The sequence below is a fragment of the Procambarus clarkii genome, chromosome 4 (assembly GCF_040958095.1).
Source record: "Procambarus clarkii isolate CNS0578487 chromosome 4, FALCON_Pclarkii_2.0, whole genome shotgun sequence".
Lineage (NCBI taxonomy): Eukaryota > Metazoa > Arthropoda > Malacostraca > Decapoda > Cambaridae > Procambarus > Procambarus clarkii.
In genome coordinates this window covers 26,988,483-27,006,903 of record NC_091153.1, presented here as the reverse complement: position 1 = coordinate 27,006,903, position 18,421 = coordinate 26,988,483, and the positions used below count along the sequence as shown (strand labels likewise).

General features: G+C 42.3%; 1 protein-coding gene across 2 annotated transcripts in view; it reads right to left on the bottom strand.

The window, feature by feature from the left end:
- Positions 1 to 18,421, bottom strand: part of LOC123748693 (sulfotransferase 1B1) — a 248,916-nt gene that overhangs the window by 63,123 nt on the left and 167,372 nt on the right. For both annotated transcript variants that reach the window (XM_069333270.1, XM_069333266.1), the window contains exon 4: positions 16,111 to 16,282. In XM_069333270.1, coding sequence (XP_069189371.1) covers positions 16,111 to 16,282 — 172 coding nt within the window. The remainder of the gene's footprint in view (positions 1 to 16,110; positions 16,283 to 18,421) is intronic.

Sequence of the window (18,421 nt, the reverse complement as noted above, 5' to 3'; positions counted from 1 at the left end):
TGTCAACGTGTACTGTGTCGATTGGTACTGTGTCAGAGGGTACTGTGTTGGTGTCTACTGTGTCAGTAGCAACTGTGTCAGTGGGTAATGTGTCAGTGGGTACTGTGTCAGTGGGTACTGAGTCATTGGGTAGTGTGTCAGTGGGTACAGTGTCAGTGAGTACTGTGTCGGTGGGTACTCTGTCAGTAGGTACTATGTCGGTGGATACTGTGTCAGTGGGTACTGTGTCAGTGGGTACTGTGTCAGAGGGTGCTGTGTCGGTTGGTACTGTGTCAGTAGTTACTGTGTCGGTGATTACTGTGTCAGTGGGTATTGTGTCATTTGTTACTGTGTCAGTGGGTACTGTGTCAGTAGGTACTGTGACTGAATACATTGTGTCAGTGGGTATTGTGTCAGAGGGTGTTGTGTCGGTTGGTACTGTGTCAGTAGCTAATGTATCGGTGATTACTGTGTCAGAGGGTACTGTGTCAGTGGGTACTGTGTCAGTGGATACTGTGTCAGTGGGTACTATATCATTAGGTACTGTGTCAGTGTGTATTGTGTCAGAGGGTACTGTCAGAGGGTACTGTGTCAGTGGGTTTTGTGTCAGTGGGTACTGTGTTAGTGGGCACTATGTCAGATGGTACTGTCAGAGGGTACTGTGTCAGTGTGTACTCTTTCAGTGGGTAATGTGTCAATGGGTACTGTGTCAGTGGATAATGTGTCAGTGGGTACTGTGTCAGTGGGTATTGTGTTAGAGGGTACTGTCAGAGGGTACTGTGTCAGTGGGTATTGTGTCAGAGGGTACTGTATCAGTGTGAATTGTGTCAGTGGGTACTGTGTCAGCAGGTACTGATTCAATGGGTACTGTGTCAGTGGGTACTGTGTTGGTGGGTACTGTGTTGGTGGGTACTGTGTCAGTGGGTACTGTGTCAGTGGGTACAGTGTAAGTGAGTACTGAGTCGGTGGGTACTGTGTCAGTAGGTATTATGTCAGGGGGTACTGTGTCAGGGAAAACTGGTTCAGTGGGTACTGTGTCAGTGGGTACTGTGTCAATGTGTACTGTGTCGATTGGTACTGTGTCAGAGGGTACTGTGTTGGTGTCTACTGTGTCAGTAGCAACTGTGTCAGTGGGTAATGTGTCAGTGGGTACTGTGTCAGTGGGTACTGAGTCATTGGGTAGTGTGTCAGTGGGTACAGTGTCAGTGAGTACTGTGTCGGTGGGTACTCTGTCAGTAGGTACTATGTCGGTGGATACTGTGTCAGTGGGTACTGTGTCAGTGGGTACTGTGTCAGAGGGTGCTGTGTCGGTTGGTACTGTGTCAGTAGTTACTGTGTCGGTGATTACTGTGTCAGTGGGTATTGTGTCATTTGTTACTGTGTCAGTGGGTACTGTGTCAGTAGGTACTGTGACTGAATACATTGTGTCAGTGGGTATTGTGTCAGAGGGTGTTGTGTCGGTTGGTACTGTGTCAGTAGCTAATGTATCGGTGATTACTGTGTCAGAGGGTACTGTGTCAGTGGGTACTATGTCAGTGGATACTGTGTCAGTGGGTACTATATCATTAGGTACTGTGTCAGTGTGTATTGTGTCAGTGGGTACTGTTAGAGGGTACTGTATCAGTGTGAATTGTGTCAGTGGGTAGTGTGTCAGCAGGTACTGATTCAATGGGAACTGTGTCAGTGGGTACTGTGTCAGTATGTACTGCGTCAGTGGGTACTGTGTAAGTAGGTACTGTGTCAGTGGGTACTGTGTCAGTGGGTACTGTGTCAGTGGGTACTTTGTCATTAGGTACTGTGTCAGTGGGTACTTTGTCAGTGGGTACTCTGTCGGTGTGTACTGTGTCAGTGTGTACTGTGTCAGTGGGTAATGTGTCAGTGGGTACTGTGTCAGTGGGTATTGTGTCAGAGGGTACTGTCAGAGGGTACTGTGTCAGTGGGTACTGTGTCAGTTGGCACTATGTCATTAGGTACTGTGTCAGTGGGTATTGTGTCAGAGGGTACTGTTAGAGGGTACTGTATCAGTGTGTACTGTGTCAGTGGGTACTGTGTTAGCAGGTACTGTGTCAATGTGTACTGTGTCAGTGGGTACTGTGTCAGTGGGTACTGTGTCATTAGGTACTGTGTCAGTGGGTACTGTGTAAGTAGGTTTTGTGTCAGTGGGTACTGTGTAAGTGGGTATTGTGTCAGCGGGTACTGTGTCAGTGGGTATTGTGTCAGTGGGTACTTTGTCGATAGGAACTGTCAGTGGATTTTGTCATTGGGTACTGTGTCAGTGGGTACTGTCAGAGGGTACTGTATCTGAGGGTACTTTGTCAGAGGGGTACTGTGACAGTGGGTACTGTGTCAGTGGGTACTGTGTCAGTGGGTATTGTGTCAGTAGGAACTGTGTCAGTGGGTACTCTGTCAGTGGGTACTGTGTCGGGGGGTACTGTATAAGTGGGTACTGTGTCAGTGAAATCTGTGTCAGTGGATACTGTGTCGGTAGAAACTGTGTCATTGGGTACTGTGTAAGGGTACTGTGTCAGTGGGTGCAGTGTCAGTGAGTATTGTGTCAGTGGGTACTGTGTCGGTGGGTACTGTATAAGTGGGTACTGTGTCAATGTGTACTGTGTCAGTGGGTACTGTGTCAGTGGATACTGTGTCTGTGAGTAATATGTCATTAGGTACTGTGTCAGTGGGTATTGTGTCAGAGGGTTCTGTTAGAGGGTACTGTATCAGTGTGAATTGTGTGAGTACTGTATCAGCAGGTACTGATTGAATGGGTATTGTGTCAGTGGGTACTGTGTCATTAGGTACTGTGTCAGTGGGTATTGTGTCAGAGGGTACTGTTAGAGGGCACTGCATCAGTGTGTACTGTGTCAGTGTGTACTGTGTCAGCAGGTGCTGTGTCAATGGATACTGTGTCATTAGGTACTGTGTCAGTGGGTACTCTGTCGGTGTGTACTGAGTCAGTGTGTACTGTGTCAGTGGGTAATGTGTCAGTGGGTACTGTGTCAGTGGGTATTGTGTCAGAGGGTACTGTCAGAGGGTACTGTGTCAGTGGGTTTTGTGTCAGTGGGTACTGTGTCAGTGGGCACTATGTCATTAGGTACTGTGTCAGTGGGTATTGTGTAAGAGGGTACTGTTAGAGGGTACTGTATCAGTGTGTACTGTGTCAGTGGGTACTGTGTTAGCAGGTACTGTGTCAATGGGTACTGTGTCAGTGGGTACTGTGTCAGTGGGTACTGTGTCATTAGGTACTGTGCCAGTGGGTATTGTGTAAGAAGGTATTGTGTCAGTGGGTACTGTGTCAGTGGGTACTTTGTCATTAGGTACTGTGTCATTGGGTACTGTGTCATTAGGTAGTGTGTCAGTGGGAACTGCGTCAGTGAGTACTGTGTCAGTGGGTACTGTGTCTGTGGAAACTGTGCTGTGTGCAGCACAGTTCCCACTGTAGTATCGGTACTGTGTGCAGTGATAGTACGCTTTGGGACATGCAAATATTTGTTCATTATTACATTTGATAACCATCCAATATTTGGCAAAAAGATCCAATATTCTTTTAACCATATAAATTTACATATAAAATCATGGCAGAATTTTATGTTTTCTAACATCCAAATTTTAAGAGTGTTCTAGATCAGTCATCAGTGCCAGCACTGGTCATCAGTGCCAGCACTGGTCATCAGTGCCAGCACTGGTCATCAGTGCCAGCACTGGTCATCAGTGCCAGCACTGGTCATCAGTGGCAGCACTGGTCATCAGTGCCAGCACTGGTCATCAGTGCCAGCACTGGTCATCAGTGCCAGCACTGGTCATCAGTGCCAGCACTGGTCATCAGTGCCAGCACTGGTCATCAGTGCCAGCACTGGTCATCAGTGCCAGCACTGGTCATCAGTGCCAGCACTGGTCATCAGTGCCAGCACTGGTCATCAGTGCCAGCACTGGTCATCAGTGCCAGCACTGGTCATCAGTGCCAGCACTGGTCATCAGTGCCAGCACTGGTCATCAGTGCCAGCACTGGTCATCAGTGCCAGCACTGGTCATCAGTGCCAGCACTGGTCATCAGTGCCAGCACTGGTCATCAGTGCCAGCACTGGTCATCAGTGCCAGCACTGGTCATCAGTGCCAGCACTGGTCATCTGTGCCAGCACTAATCATCAATACTAGCACCAATCATCAGTGCCAGCACTAATCATCAATACTAGCACCAATCATCAGTATCAGCAGTAATGATCAGTACTAGCACCAATCATCAGTGCCAGCACTAATCATCAATACTAGCACCAATCATCAGTATCAGCAGTAATCATCAGTACTAGCACCAATCATCAGTATCAGCAGTAATCATCAGTACTAGCACCAATCATCAGTGCCAGCACTAATCATCAGTGCCAGCACTAATCATCAGTGCCAGCTCTAATCATCAGTACCAGCACTAATCATCAATCCTAGCACCAGTCATCAGTGCCAGCACTAATCATCAGTGCCAGCACTAATCATCAGTGCCAGCTCTAATCATCAGTGCCAGCACTATTCATCAGTTCCAGCACTAATCATCAATCCTAGCACCAATCATCTGTGCCTGCACTACTCTTCAAAAACCAACACTAATCATCAGTGCCAGCACCAATAATCAATGCCAGCACCAATCATCAGTGCCAGCATCAATCATCAGTCCTGGCACAAATCATCATTGTCAGCATCAATCATTGGTGCCAGCACCAATCATGGGTGCCAGCACCAATCATTAATGCCATCACTAATCATTAGTGCCAGCACCAATCATTAGTGCCAGCAACAATCATCAGTGCCAGCACCAATCATGAGTGTCAGGACTAATCTTTAGTGCCAGCATCAATCATCATTGACTGCACCAATCATGAGTGCCAACACTAATCATGAGTATGGGAAAACTTGACTCGTGTAAATCATTTATATTGATACTATTTTCGATAGCTACGAAGGACTATAACGTTTTGAGAAAAAGTGGAAACTGGGTACAGCAAGTGGTTAGATAATAATTTTTGAACTAGTGTCCAATGGATGTTCTTAATTAATAATATATTGAACATTAAAGTGATATGTATTATGAGTCATATTCACTCACCCAAAATGGGAGGTTATATGCGAAAAGATTAATATATCCGAAGCATAATTTCAGTGCTGGTTCATCACTGAATTAAATAAATATGATTGAATTTAAATGAATTAGGTAAAAATAATTAGAGGCAAAAGTACCTCAAAATACTACAATAATATAGCCATGTATATGGTTGAATAAATGGGTTAGTAGTATTGATCTCATTAGGAGATCATTTAGGTAACTATATTTGTTAGTTATCTACAATAACAATTAACAGCTTAGCTGTGAAATCTAGAGAGGTGAAATCGGTTGCCAAACTCCACTGACAACGTATTGCGTCGGACAAATTGTTGCACGTGAAAGTGGGGAAGCCTAGTACCTCGCTTGATGTAGAACTTGGGAGCTGAAAGGCAATTACAATGTAGAAATCTTCTACGTATATCACTACATATACATTTAATAATTCGGAATTCTTCTACAGATATTAATGCAAAATATTCCTATATAAAGTATGGAATACGGCTAGAGAGTAAACGTACTGGATTTTGATGTTAATTTCTCAATCTAACGACAACTATCCTAAAATATAAACATGTGTACACACTGCTATATGAAAGGTTATTAATTGTCGCCGGGCCAAGTATCCGTTGATGTTGGAACGATTCCAGGTCCCTCGTCCTCAACTGCCATGATAAAACGTCAACGACGGGCTGGAAAATTGATGAGTTCTAGGACACTGCCTGTGTGCCGGAATAACGTGGCACCGCTCTCGTGGTTGTAGGAGCGAAATTAATAACACTACGCAAGTTCCTTGCAATAACATTGCAAGGAACATTGACCCTCAATTGTGTGTCGAAAACGAACCTGACTGTACTACCGGGACCCGGTTAATGATGATCCTCCTGCAACATTAGACCCTCGGAGGAGGGAACAAGGACGGACAAAGGGACCCAAGGGCACTTCACTCCTCGGGTGCCCAACCAAGGGCACTCCTTCCAGTCCCTGGCAGGACTGGAAGGCTCAACTACCGCAAGGACATTGCTACGCAAGTTCCTTGCAATGGTGGGTGCAGGCGACGCTCCTTCCACGCTTCTTTTGGCCCTCCTCCTCCTTCCCGGCAGGCTCGGATACGCATGCGCAGAACTCTCAAAGTGATCTCTAGCCCAAAGTATTTTATTTACTGGTAATTAATTAGGAAAGTAAGGAATCGTGACAAGTACTGATGTCACTGATAAATGTATTAAGGTGAAATATATTTTTGCACAATGCAAGTCAGCTTATTAAGACTGCATTATATGAGAGGAAGGAATATTGTATTGAATTGTTTTACATTAGAATATTTTCCACTGTAGTTGTTAATTCACCTTGATGAACGAATTCAGTAAGAAATAATATGCTATAAAAATCATCAACTAAATAAATGATTATCCTTTGTGAAGGAAAGTAATTAACTAAACTCTTTTTAGATTTAAGTAAATGTGGAGATATTTTCTGTGACTTCCTGTCGCAACATGTAGCTGCGTTATTCATAATAGGAATAATTTGGCAGGAACAGCGCAACAGGAAATAAATTAATTTGGTTATTTCTACGAATTAGTAAGATTAATAATTAGTATGGCTAATACAATAATGATGTATTATAATACAAGAAATGATGTATTAGTGTTGGATAATTTCCAACAAAGAGTGCCAGCACCAATCATGAGTGTCAGAACCAATCAAGAGTGCCAACACCAATCACGAGTGCCAACACCAATCATGCGTGCGTGATGAAGGGTATGGAAGGGGTTGAATGGTTCGGAAGGTGTTGAAGGGTATAGGAGGTGATGAAGGGTATGGAAGGAGGTGAAGCGAACGGAAAGCGGTGAAGAGTGTGTTATGTGGTGAAGGATATGGAATGTGGTGAAGGGTATGGAAGGTGCTGAAGGTTATTGAAGGTGGTGAAGGGTATAGAAGGTTGTGAAGGGTATGGAAGGTGGTGAAGGGTATGGAAGTGGTGAAGGAAATGGAAGGTGGTGATGGGTATGGAAGGTGGTGAGGGGAAGGAAATTTGTGAAGGGTATGGAAGGTGGTGATAGGTAAGGAAGGTGCTGAAGGATATGAAAGTTTGTGAAGGGCATGGAAGGTGGTGATGGGTATGGAAGGTTGTTAAAGGTATGGAAGGTAGTTATGGAAGGTGGTGAAGTATATGGAAGGTGGTTGTTACGAATCCAACTAGAATTCTAACATTACTCTTGATGCTTATATTACTTTATTGTCTTGTTCTATAACAAGTATAGTATCCAGTTGGATGATATTAGATGATTGTATGTTGTATATTGTAGCATGCTGTAGTGTGCCTGAATTGCATTATATTGTATGAGGCTTTTGTGGAAGTATTTTTATGTTGGTTTCTCCGTGTGGGGGTTGACCATATTTGGATGTGGCCAGTGTAGGAACATGATGTCAAGCGAGTGTTTATAGTTCAACCTTGATTAATTCTTATTATTGTTTGCTAGTAAATTTTTTTGAGAAATATAACAGTATTTAATACTCTTCAGATTAATAATGACTTGAATATTAGTACTGCATTTTGTTAGTAGAATTTCGACAATAGTTTATGTGGATGCTTAGTTGATATTGTGGTAGGATGCCTGGCCTGGGAACCGACGCATTGGTCAGAGGCGTGGCAGCTTTGGTCGAGAGGAGATATATTTTAAGGTAAGTCAGTGGTTACTGTTATTTTAGCTAAATACTCGGTTAGATCTCTGGATACATGATTGTGTATTATTCCTTTTAGTAATTCATGTACTGGTGATATGGCTCATTGCTCAATAAGGATTTTTATTTATATTATTGCATGCTAAAGAATATTTTCTGGCTATTATATTTACCATTTAATTGTTATGTATGTCACCCTTAGCGTAGATACATTGTTTTCCCAATTTATACAGTGTTGTTTATTTACTCCTAGACTCATGTTGGCAAGGCCGATATAATATATATTGATCACTGCGGGAAAAGAACCGTACTAAGTCTGAAGGGTATTTGTAACAGTGATGAAGGGTGTGGAAGGTGATGAAGGTTGTTGAAGGTGGTGAAGAGTATGGAAGGTGGTGAAGGTTATGGAAGGTGGTGAAGGTAAATAGAAGGTGGTGAAGGGTTTGGAACGTGGTAATGAGTATGTAATTTGGTGAAAGGCATGGAAGTTAGTGAAGTGTATAGATAGTGGTGAAGGGTATGGAAGGTGGTGAAGGGTATAGAAGGTGGTGAAAGGTATGAAAGGTGTTGAAGGGAATGGAAGGTGGTGAAGGGTATAGAAGGTGGTGAAGTATATGGATAGTGGTGAAGGGTATGGAAGGTGGTGAAAGGAATGGAAGTTAGTGAAGGGTTTAAACAGTGGTGAATGGTATGTAAGGTGAAGGGTAGGAAGGTTGTGAAGGGTATGGAAGGTGAAGGATATGGAAGGTTGTGAAGTGTACTGAAGTCTGTGAAGGGTATAGAAGGTGGTGAAGCGTGCGAAAGATGGTGAGGGTATGGAATGTGGTTAAGGTTAGGAAGATGGTGAAGGATATTAAGGGTGGTAAAGGGTATAGGTGGTGGTGATGGAAATGGAAGGTGGTGAAGGGTATAGAAGATGGTGTAAGGTATGGAAGTTGGTGAAGGGTATGGAAGGTTGTGAAGGGTACGGAAGTTTGTGAAGGGTATAGAAGGTGGTGAAGGGTATGGAAGATGGTGAAGTGTATAGGTGGTGAAGGGTGTGGAAGGTGGTGAAGGGTATGGAAGGTCTTGATGGGTATGGAAGGTGGTGAGGAGTATGAAAAGTAGTGAAGGGTATAGAAGGTGGTGAAGGATTTGGAAGATGGTGAAGGTATGGAAGGTGTAAAGGGTATGGAAGGTGGTTATAAGGGTATGGAAGGTTGTGAAGGATAAGGAAGGTGATGAAGGGTATGGAAGATTGTGAAGGGTATTGAAGGTGGTGAAGGGAATGGAAGGTGGTGAAGGGTATGGAAGGTGGTGAAGGGTATGGAAGGTGGTGAAGGGTATGGAAGGTGGTGAAGGGTATGGAAGGTGCTGAAGGATGTGGAAGGTGGTGAAGAGTATGGAAGGTGGTGAAGGAGTATGTTAGGTTGTGAAGGGCATGGAAGGTTGGGAAGGGTATGGAAGGTGGTGAGGGGTATGAAAGGTGGTGAGAGGTATGGAAGGTGGTGAATGGTACAGAAGGTGGTGAAGGGTTTGGAAGGCTGTTAAGGGTATGGAAGTTTGTGAAGGGTACAGAAGGCGGTGAAGGGTGCGGAAGGTAGTGAAGGGTATGGAAGGTGGTGAAGGAGTATGTTAGGTTATGAAGGGCATGGAAGGTTGGGAAGGGTATGGAAGGTGGTGAAGGGTATGGAAGGTGGTGAAGGGTATGGAAGGTGGTGAAGGGTATGGAAGGGGTGAAGGGTATGGAAGGTAGTGAAGTGTATAGAAGTTGGTGAAGGGTATGAGAGGTGGTGAAGGGTATGGAAGGGGTAAAGTTAATAGAAGGTGATGAAGGGTATGGAAGGTGGTGAAGTGCAAGGAGGTGGTGAAGGGTATGGAAGGTGATGAGGGGTATGAAAGGTAGTGAAGGGATAAGAAGGTGGTGAAGTGTATAGAAGGTGGTGAAGGGTATGGAAGGTGGTGAAGGGTATGGAAGGTGGTGAAGGGTATGGAAGGTGGTGAAGGGTATGGAACGTGGTGAAGGGTGTGGAAGGTGGTGAAGGGTATATAACGTTATGAAGGGTATTGAAGGTGGTGAAGGGTATGGAAGGTGGTGAAGGGTATAGAAGGTGGTGAAGGGTATAGAAGGTGGTGAAGGGTGAGGAAGGTGTTGAAGGGTATAGAAGGTGGTGAGGGATTTGGAAGGTGATGAAGTTTATGTTAGGAATCGTCTCCAAAGAATTTTCAAGGAATTACTTATCATTGCTCTCTAAAATAATTAAAAGAGCCAAAATTAAATAATACGAAGATAAATTTACCCAAACAAAGTGCAACATTTAGAAAACATGGAACACAATTTCACAAATATTGAGATCAAAGAAGATTTTAAATAACAAACCAATACTCCTTTCCAATAACGATAGTCAGCTTACAGCCTCTGATACTGCTTTTGAGTTCAATAGGGTTTTCTCTTCCATTGGGTCAACCCTTGCAAATGATATTTCATCTTCCAGTATTGATGTTCACGACTATCTTACAGGAAACTATCCACAGTCTCAGTACCTAACGCCTGCAAATTCCACTGATGTTAATGAGATAATCCTTTCCCTTAAAACCAAGTCTAGTGCCCTTGAGGAGATACCAACTTTAATTTACAAAAAAGCCTGCAGATCTTTAGCTCCTGCTATTGCATTGTTCTTGAACAAGTCACTTGAACTCCAAACCTTTCCAGATATTAAAAAAAAAAAGCGAGAGTAACCCCTGTCCACAAATGTGGTGATCTCACTGATGTTAACAACTACAGACCTATATCAATCCTGCCAAACTTGTCAAAAATATTTGAAAAACTAATCTACAAGCAGCTTTATTCTTATCCAGCCAAACTCAATATACTTAGCTCTTGTCAATATGGCTTCAGACCCAAAAAACAGCACTAACGATGCACATATTAATATGATTAACTTGATACATTCAGCTCTTGATAAAAATGAGTTCCCTGTTGGGTTATTTGCGGACCTGCGTAAGGCTTTGACACTGTCAACCACCAAAACCTTTTTCTTGAATTACATCATTATGGAGTCAGAGGTCACTCTGTGCAATACCTTAAATCTTACCTTACTGACAGGCTCCAGTATGTTTCTGTGAATAATTCAATTTCTCGCACTTTACACATCAACATTGGTATTCTTCAGGGCAGCATACGTGGCTCTCTCCTCTTTCTCATCTACATTAATGACCTTCCAAATACCTCCAAACACCTCAAACCAATTCTATTTGCTGACGACACAACCTTCATGTACTCCAGTCCTGACTTCCTTGCTTTAAATATCACAGTAAATACTAAGCTAATTAAAGTCCATCTTTGGCTAACTGCCTACAAACTCCCCCTCAACATTGACAAAACTATCTATATTTCGTTTGGTAATAAATCCTCAAATCAAATAAATCTCAAGATAAACAATACCCAAATTTGTAACAAAGTAGATGGCAAATTCCTTGGCGTTCGCAATGAACACAAGCTGAATTTCCAGGGACACATTCAATATATATATATATATATATATATATATATATATATATATATATATATATATAATATATATAACTGAAAACTCATACCCCAGAAGTGACTCGAACCCATACTGCCAGGAGCAACGCAACTGGTATGTACAGGGACGCCTTAATCCGCTTGACCATCACGACCGGACATAAGGAAGTGATAGCCGAGGCTATTTGAACCACTTCCCCGCCGGCACTCGGATGGTAATCTTGGGCATAGCATTTTATCAAATCACCTCATTCTTTGGGGCAACATGTGAGGAACACAAATGCAAACAAGCCTGAATGGTTTACCATTTAGGCTTGTTTGCATATATATAATATATATATATATATATATAATATATATATATATATATATATATATATATATATTATATATATATAATATATATATATATATATAATTATATAATATATTATATATATATATATATATATATATATATATATATAATATATATATATATATATATATATATATATATATATATATATAATATATATATATATATATATATATATATATTATTATTAATAATGACCGAAAAAAGTAAGATTAATAATTCTAACACGAATTTTCTCAATCTTTCGTACATTTCTTTTCACTGTTGGAGGTAAATCAAAAATCAATTCTCCCAAATTCATTTTTATTTCTAGTCTGACCCGACACGAGCGCGTTTCGTAAAACTTATTACATTTTCAAAGACTTTAGTTTACAAATACACAACTGAATAGAACTTACGAATCTCCGATTTTATATCTACATTTGAGTGAGGTGGATGGGGTGAGGTGGCATTAATAGGGTATTAATTTCATCAACACAAGACAGAACAAGAGGTGGCATTAATAGGGTATTAATTTCATCAACACAAGACAGAACACGAAACAATGGGTATTGAATTGAAGTGTTTGTAGAAAGCCTATTGGTCCATATTTCTTGATGCTTCTATATTGGAGCGGAGTCTTGAGGTGGGTAGAATATAGTTGTGCCTTAATTGGCTGTTGATTGCTGGTGTTGACTTCTTGATGTGTAGTGCCTCGCAAACGTCAAGCCGCCTGCTATCGCTGTATCTATCGATGATTTTGTGTTGTTTACTAGGATTTCTCTGGCGATGGTTTGGTTGTGGGAAGAGATTATATGTTCCTTAATGGAGCCCTGTTGCTTATGCATCGTTAAACGCCTAGAAAGAGATGTTGTTGTCTTGCCTATATACTGGGTTTTTTGGAGCTTACAGTCCCCAAGAGGGCATTTGAAGGCATAGACGACGTTAGTCTCTTTTAAAGCGTTCTGTTTTATGTCTGGAGAGTTTCTCATGAGTAGGCTGGCCGTTTTTCTGGTTTTATAGTAAATCTTCAGTTGTATCCTCTGATTTTTGTCTGTAGGGATAACGTTTCTATTAACAATATCTTTCAGGACCCTTTCCTCCGTTTTATGAGCTGTGGAAAAGAAGTTCCTGTAAAATAGTCTAATAGGGGGTATAGGTGTTGTGTAAGTTGTCTCTTCAGAGGTTGCATGGCGTTTCACTTTCCTTCTTATGATGTCTTCGACGAAACCATTGGAGAAGCCGTTGTTGACTAGGACCTGCCTTACCCTACAGAGTTCTTCGTCGACTTGCTTCCATTCTGAGCTGTGGCTGAGAGCACGGTCGACATATGCGTTAACAACACTCCTCTTGTACCTGTCTGGGCAGTCACTGTTGGCATTTAGGCACATTCCTATGTTTGTTTCCTTAGTGTAGACTGCAGTGTGGAAACCTCCGCTCTTTTCCATGACTGTTACATCTGGAAATGGCAGCTTCCCATCCTTTTCCATCTCGTAAGTGAAACGCAGCACGGAACTCTGCTCAAATGCCTCCTTCAGCTCCTGCAGATGTCTGACATCAGGTACCTGTGTAAAAATGTCGTCAACATACCTGCAGTATATGGCCGGTTTCAAGTTCATGTCGACTAAGACTTTTTGCTCGATGGTACCCATGTAGAAGTTTGCAAACAGGACACCTAGGGGAGAACCCATGGGGACCCCATCTACTTGCTTATACATGTGCCCATCCGGGCTCAAGAAGGGTGCCTCTTTAGTACAAGCTTGAAGTAGTTTCCTCAGAATATTTTCTGGTATGTCAAGAGGAGTACAGGCTGGATCACGATGCACTCTGTCGGCTATCTTCCCGATTGTTTCGTCCACAGGTACGTTGGTAAACAGCGATTCTACGTCCAACGAGGCTCTTATCCCTGTGGCCCGTGTGCCCCGCAGTAAGTCAACAAATTCCTTTGGAGACTTCAGGCTGAAGGCGCAAGGAACATAAGGAGTCAGCAGGCCGTTGAGTCGCTTCGCCAGTCTGTACGTGGGTGTGGGTATCTGGCTAATGATTGGCCGAAGTGGGTTTCCAGGCTTGTGTGTCTTGACATTTCCATATGCATATCCAGGTTTATATTCCCCAATGATCTTTGGCAGGTGGAATCCGGATTTCTTGGCGTTCACAGTTTCGATCAATTTGTTGACCTTTGCTTTTAATTCGGCTATAGTGGCCTTCGTTACCCTTTGGAACTTAGTTTGGTCAGAGAGTATGATGTTCATTTTCGCCAGATATTCGTCTTTTTTAAGAATGACATATATTGGCGACTTGTCGCCTCTCCTGACAACTATCTCCTTGTTCTCACGAAGGCTTTTAGCTGCAGCTTTGAGCTCGGGGGACAGTATGGTGCTTCTGTAATTGCCTCGATTCTTTCCTCCTTCTGCAATAAGTTCTGCTTGTAAGGTATCTTTGGTAGTGACCTTCTTTTGTGTCTCGAGGTCGAATATGTCGTCCAACAGAATTTCCAACTCTACTTTCCGGGCCATCTCACTCGGTCTGGACATGGACATGACAGTTTATGCCCAGATTTAGGAGAGTGACTTGGTCCTCAGTGAGGTTAATTCCTACAAGGTTCAGGAAGCCATCTCTTGGTCGTGGAATTGCCATAGGTCCTCCATATAATGTTGTTAGTTTCTTGATAATCCTTATTTCAGTGCTGAGGTGATGTTGGTCTGTGAGGATGTCGAGGTGTTGTTCAATGCGGGTACAGATACTTTCGTCGATGTTGCTATTTCTCCACTCGTTTGTAGCATGAAGTAGTTGCGTTTTGTTGTCTTTGATTTCATTCTCTGCCTTGTATATCTGATCACGAATCAGATCCTGGCGATATTTTATCGTGAAGGCTTGATTCCTTGCTGCTGGGTCGTGCGCTTTAATATTAGTATATTTTGGTAGCAGTCTTTCCTGTAGACATAATTATTATATATGACCGAAAAAGTAAGATTAATAATTCTAACACGAATTTTCTCAATCTTTCGTACATTTTTTTTCACTGTTGGAGGTAAATCAAAAATCAATTCTCCAAAATTCATTTTTATTTCTAGTCTGACGCGACATGAGCGCGTTTCGTAAAACTTATTACATTTTCAAAGACTTTAGTTTACAAATACACAACTGAATAGAACTTACGCATCTCCGATTTTATATCTACATTTGAGTGAGGTGGATGGGGTGAGGTGGCATTAATAGGGTATTAATTTCATCAACACAAGACAGAACAAGAGGTGGCATTAATAGGGTATTAATTTCATCAGCACAAGACAGAACACGAAACAATGGGTATTGAATTGAAGTGTTTGTAGAAAGCCTACAAGCCTTACCCACTGCTCTGAATGGAGCAACGTGAGTAGAGAGTTTGAAAGAGTAACTCAGGTATTGGTGAACAACGGATATAGCAACACGGAAATAAACGCTGCTATAAGAAGACACTTGGACCGTTGGTATAATCCTGAACCTAGAACATAAACCACAATACCTCCAATAAAATTATATTACAAATCAACCATGCACAGTGAACATATAAAAGAGGAAAGAATAATGAAAGAAATAATCCGTAAAGGAGTAAAAAGCATTACTCCTAACCAAAACATAAACCTGATAATATTCTACAAAACCAAGAAGACTTCCGAACTCCTTATCAAAAACAGCCCGAAGCCGACGGAGAACCCTTTACAGCAGTCAAGCGTTGTATACATGTACACTTGCCCCCACGAAGGATGTAACCTTCAATCTAAGTACATAGGTATGACGTCGACCAAGGTGACGAGGCGTTTGGCATGCCATCTTCAATATGGTGCCCCCAGGAATCACATGAGACAAGCCCATGACATCACCCTAACAAGAGAAATGTTGAACAAAAATACCTGTATAATTGACAAAACCCAAGATGCAAGAAGATTACAAATTCTTGAAGCAATTCACATAAGAATAGAACAACCTACCATGAACACCCAAATCATGGAACTATTTACTCTACCCACCATGAGAGTAAGGACAAGACCAGAACATAACGATGCCAACACAGAAGACACTGTTCAACATAACAGGCCAATTACACTTGATTAATCTTTGTATGTAGATAGGAGCTGCCTCGTATAGGCCAATAGGCCTTCCGCAGTTACTTCTATTCTTATGTTCTTATGTTTCACCCCCCATTTATCCCTTATGTATCCCCCCATGTTTTCACCTTTATTGTCTTATCACCTGACCTAGTGCGCGTATAAAATCAACTAATCCTGAAAATTCTTTTCACTTGAGAATGAATCATGGAGGTTCGAAACGTTGTGCAAATTGTATAAATAAGTGTAATACATTCTATAGTAATTCACTTCTTTTCTTCACCTTGAAATAACGAAAATGAGTTTTGGAGAACTCCTATTTCAGCTAAGCCCTGATGCTGTTCTGGTGCATCAATGCTAGAACGCACTCAACTATGTATACATTCACGCCAAAACCTCAGACTATAATACACAACAATTACAGGAATACCTTCGGCCTGACGTCCCAGAATTGTTTGGGAAGGAGTTCCTTTGGGAGGTGAGACTTTATGACCCTTGGGACCTCCAGCTCCTGCAAGATCCTCCAAGTCATTCCAGGCTGCATAGGATTATCCCTACTCACACCAGGAATCACAGAGTCAGGAGGAATGAGACTGTCGTATCTGAAATGTTTTGATTTCAATATAAAAAAACTATGATAGCATTACTGAATGGAAACAATAACCTAGTGTGACCCTCTTGTCACACTCACAGAGCCTAGTGTGACCCTTCTGTCATACTCACAGAGCCTAGTGTGATCCTCCTGTCATACTCACAGAGCCTAGTGTGACCCCCTTGGCATACTCACAAAGCCTAGTGTGACCCTCTTGTCATACTCACAGAGCCTAGTGTGACCCTCTTGGCATACTCACAAAGCCTAGTGTGACCCTCTTGTCATACTCACAGACCCTAGTGTGACCCTCTTGTCATACTCACAGAGCCTAGTGTGACCCTCTTGTCATACTCTCAGAGCCTAGTGTGACCCTCTTGGTATACTCACAGAGCCTAGTGTGACCCTCTTGTCATACTCACAGAGCCTAGTGTGACCCTCTTGTCATACTCACAGAGCCTAGTGTGACCCTCTTGCCATACTCACAGACCCTAATGTGACCCTCTTGGCATACTCACAGACCCTAGTGTGACCCTCTTAACATACTCACAGAGCCTAGTGTGACCATCGTTTCACACTCACAGAGCCTAGTGTGACCATCTTGTCACACTCACATACCCTATTGTGACCCCCTCGGGACACTCACAAAGTCTAGTGTGACCATTTTGTCACACTCACATTCCCTAGTGTGACCATCTTGTCACACTCACATACCCTAGTGTGACCATCTTGTCACACTCACAAAGCCTAGTGTGACCATCTTGTCACACTCACAGAGCCTAATGTAACTATCTTGTCACACTCACAAAGCCTAGTGTGACCATCTTGTCACACTCACAAAGCCTAGTGTGACCATCTTGTCACACTCACAAAACCTAGTGTGACCATCTTGTCACACTCACAGAGCCTAATGTAACTATCTTGTCACACTCACAAAGCCTAGTGTGACCATCTTGTCACACTCACAAAGCCTAGTGTGACCATCTTGTCACACTCACAAAACCTAGTGTGACCATCTTGTCACACTCACAAAGCCTAGTGTGACCATCTTGTCACACTCACAAAGCCTAGTGTGACCATCTTGTCACACTCACAAAGCCTAGTGTGACCATCTTGTCACACTCACAAAACCTAGTGTGACCATCTTGTCACACTCACAAAGCCAAATGTGACCATCTTGTCACACTCACAAAGCCTAGTGTGACCATCTTGTCACACTCACAAAGCCTAGTGTGACCATCTTGTCACACTCACAAAGCCTAGTGTGACCATCTTGTCACACTCACAAAGCCTGGTGTGACCATCTTGTCACACTCACAGAACCTAGTGTGACCCGCTCGGGACACTCACAGAACCCAGTGACACAACGGCACACTCACATTACCTAGTGTGACCCTCGTTGCACACTGATATAGCCTTTGTGCCTGACATGACACACTCACAGAACATAGTGTGACTCTGACATGCTGACAAAGTCGAGCTTACTTAAAGCTTTACACCACTTCTATATAAAAAGAGTAGCGTGTCTATTTTACTAAAGGGAATTTCCGTTGGTCTAACGGCCTGTTGAATCCAGATTGGCTCGTCAGAGTAGAGAGAGGCTCAGTGCTCTCAAGGTTGTGATAGGCAATCTCTATAGCTGTGGCACAAATGTAACAATTACGAAAATGATGTGTCTCTCATGTTGTAGAGCAGTGATAATGTACCTCTCATATTGTAGAGCAGTGATAATGTACCTCTCATATTGTAGAGCAGTGATAATGTGCCTCTCATATTGTAGAGCAGTGATAATGTGCCTCTCATTTTGTAGAGCAGTGATAATGTTTCTTTCATATTGGAGAGCTGTGATTATTTGCCTCTGATATTGTAGAGCTGTGATTATGCATTACCCCTGAGTGCCCTAGTGTCAGAAGAATGCTTGCAGGGCTGAACAAAATGCAAGACGAAGCCATGAGGATCATCTTCGGATGCCTTTGTTCAACCAAATTACTAAACATGAGGAAGAACTGAATATTCTAAGTGTAAGTGATAGTATTCCTAAAACCAATTGTTTAAGTATAGTATACTATATATATATATATATATATATATATATATATATATATATATATATATATATATATATATATATATATATATATATATATATATA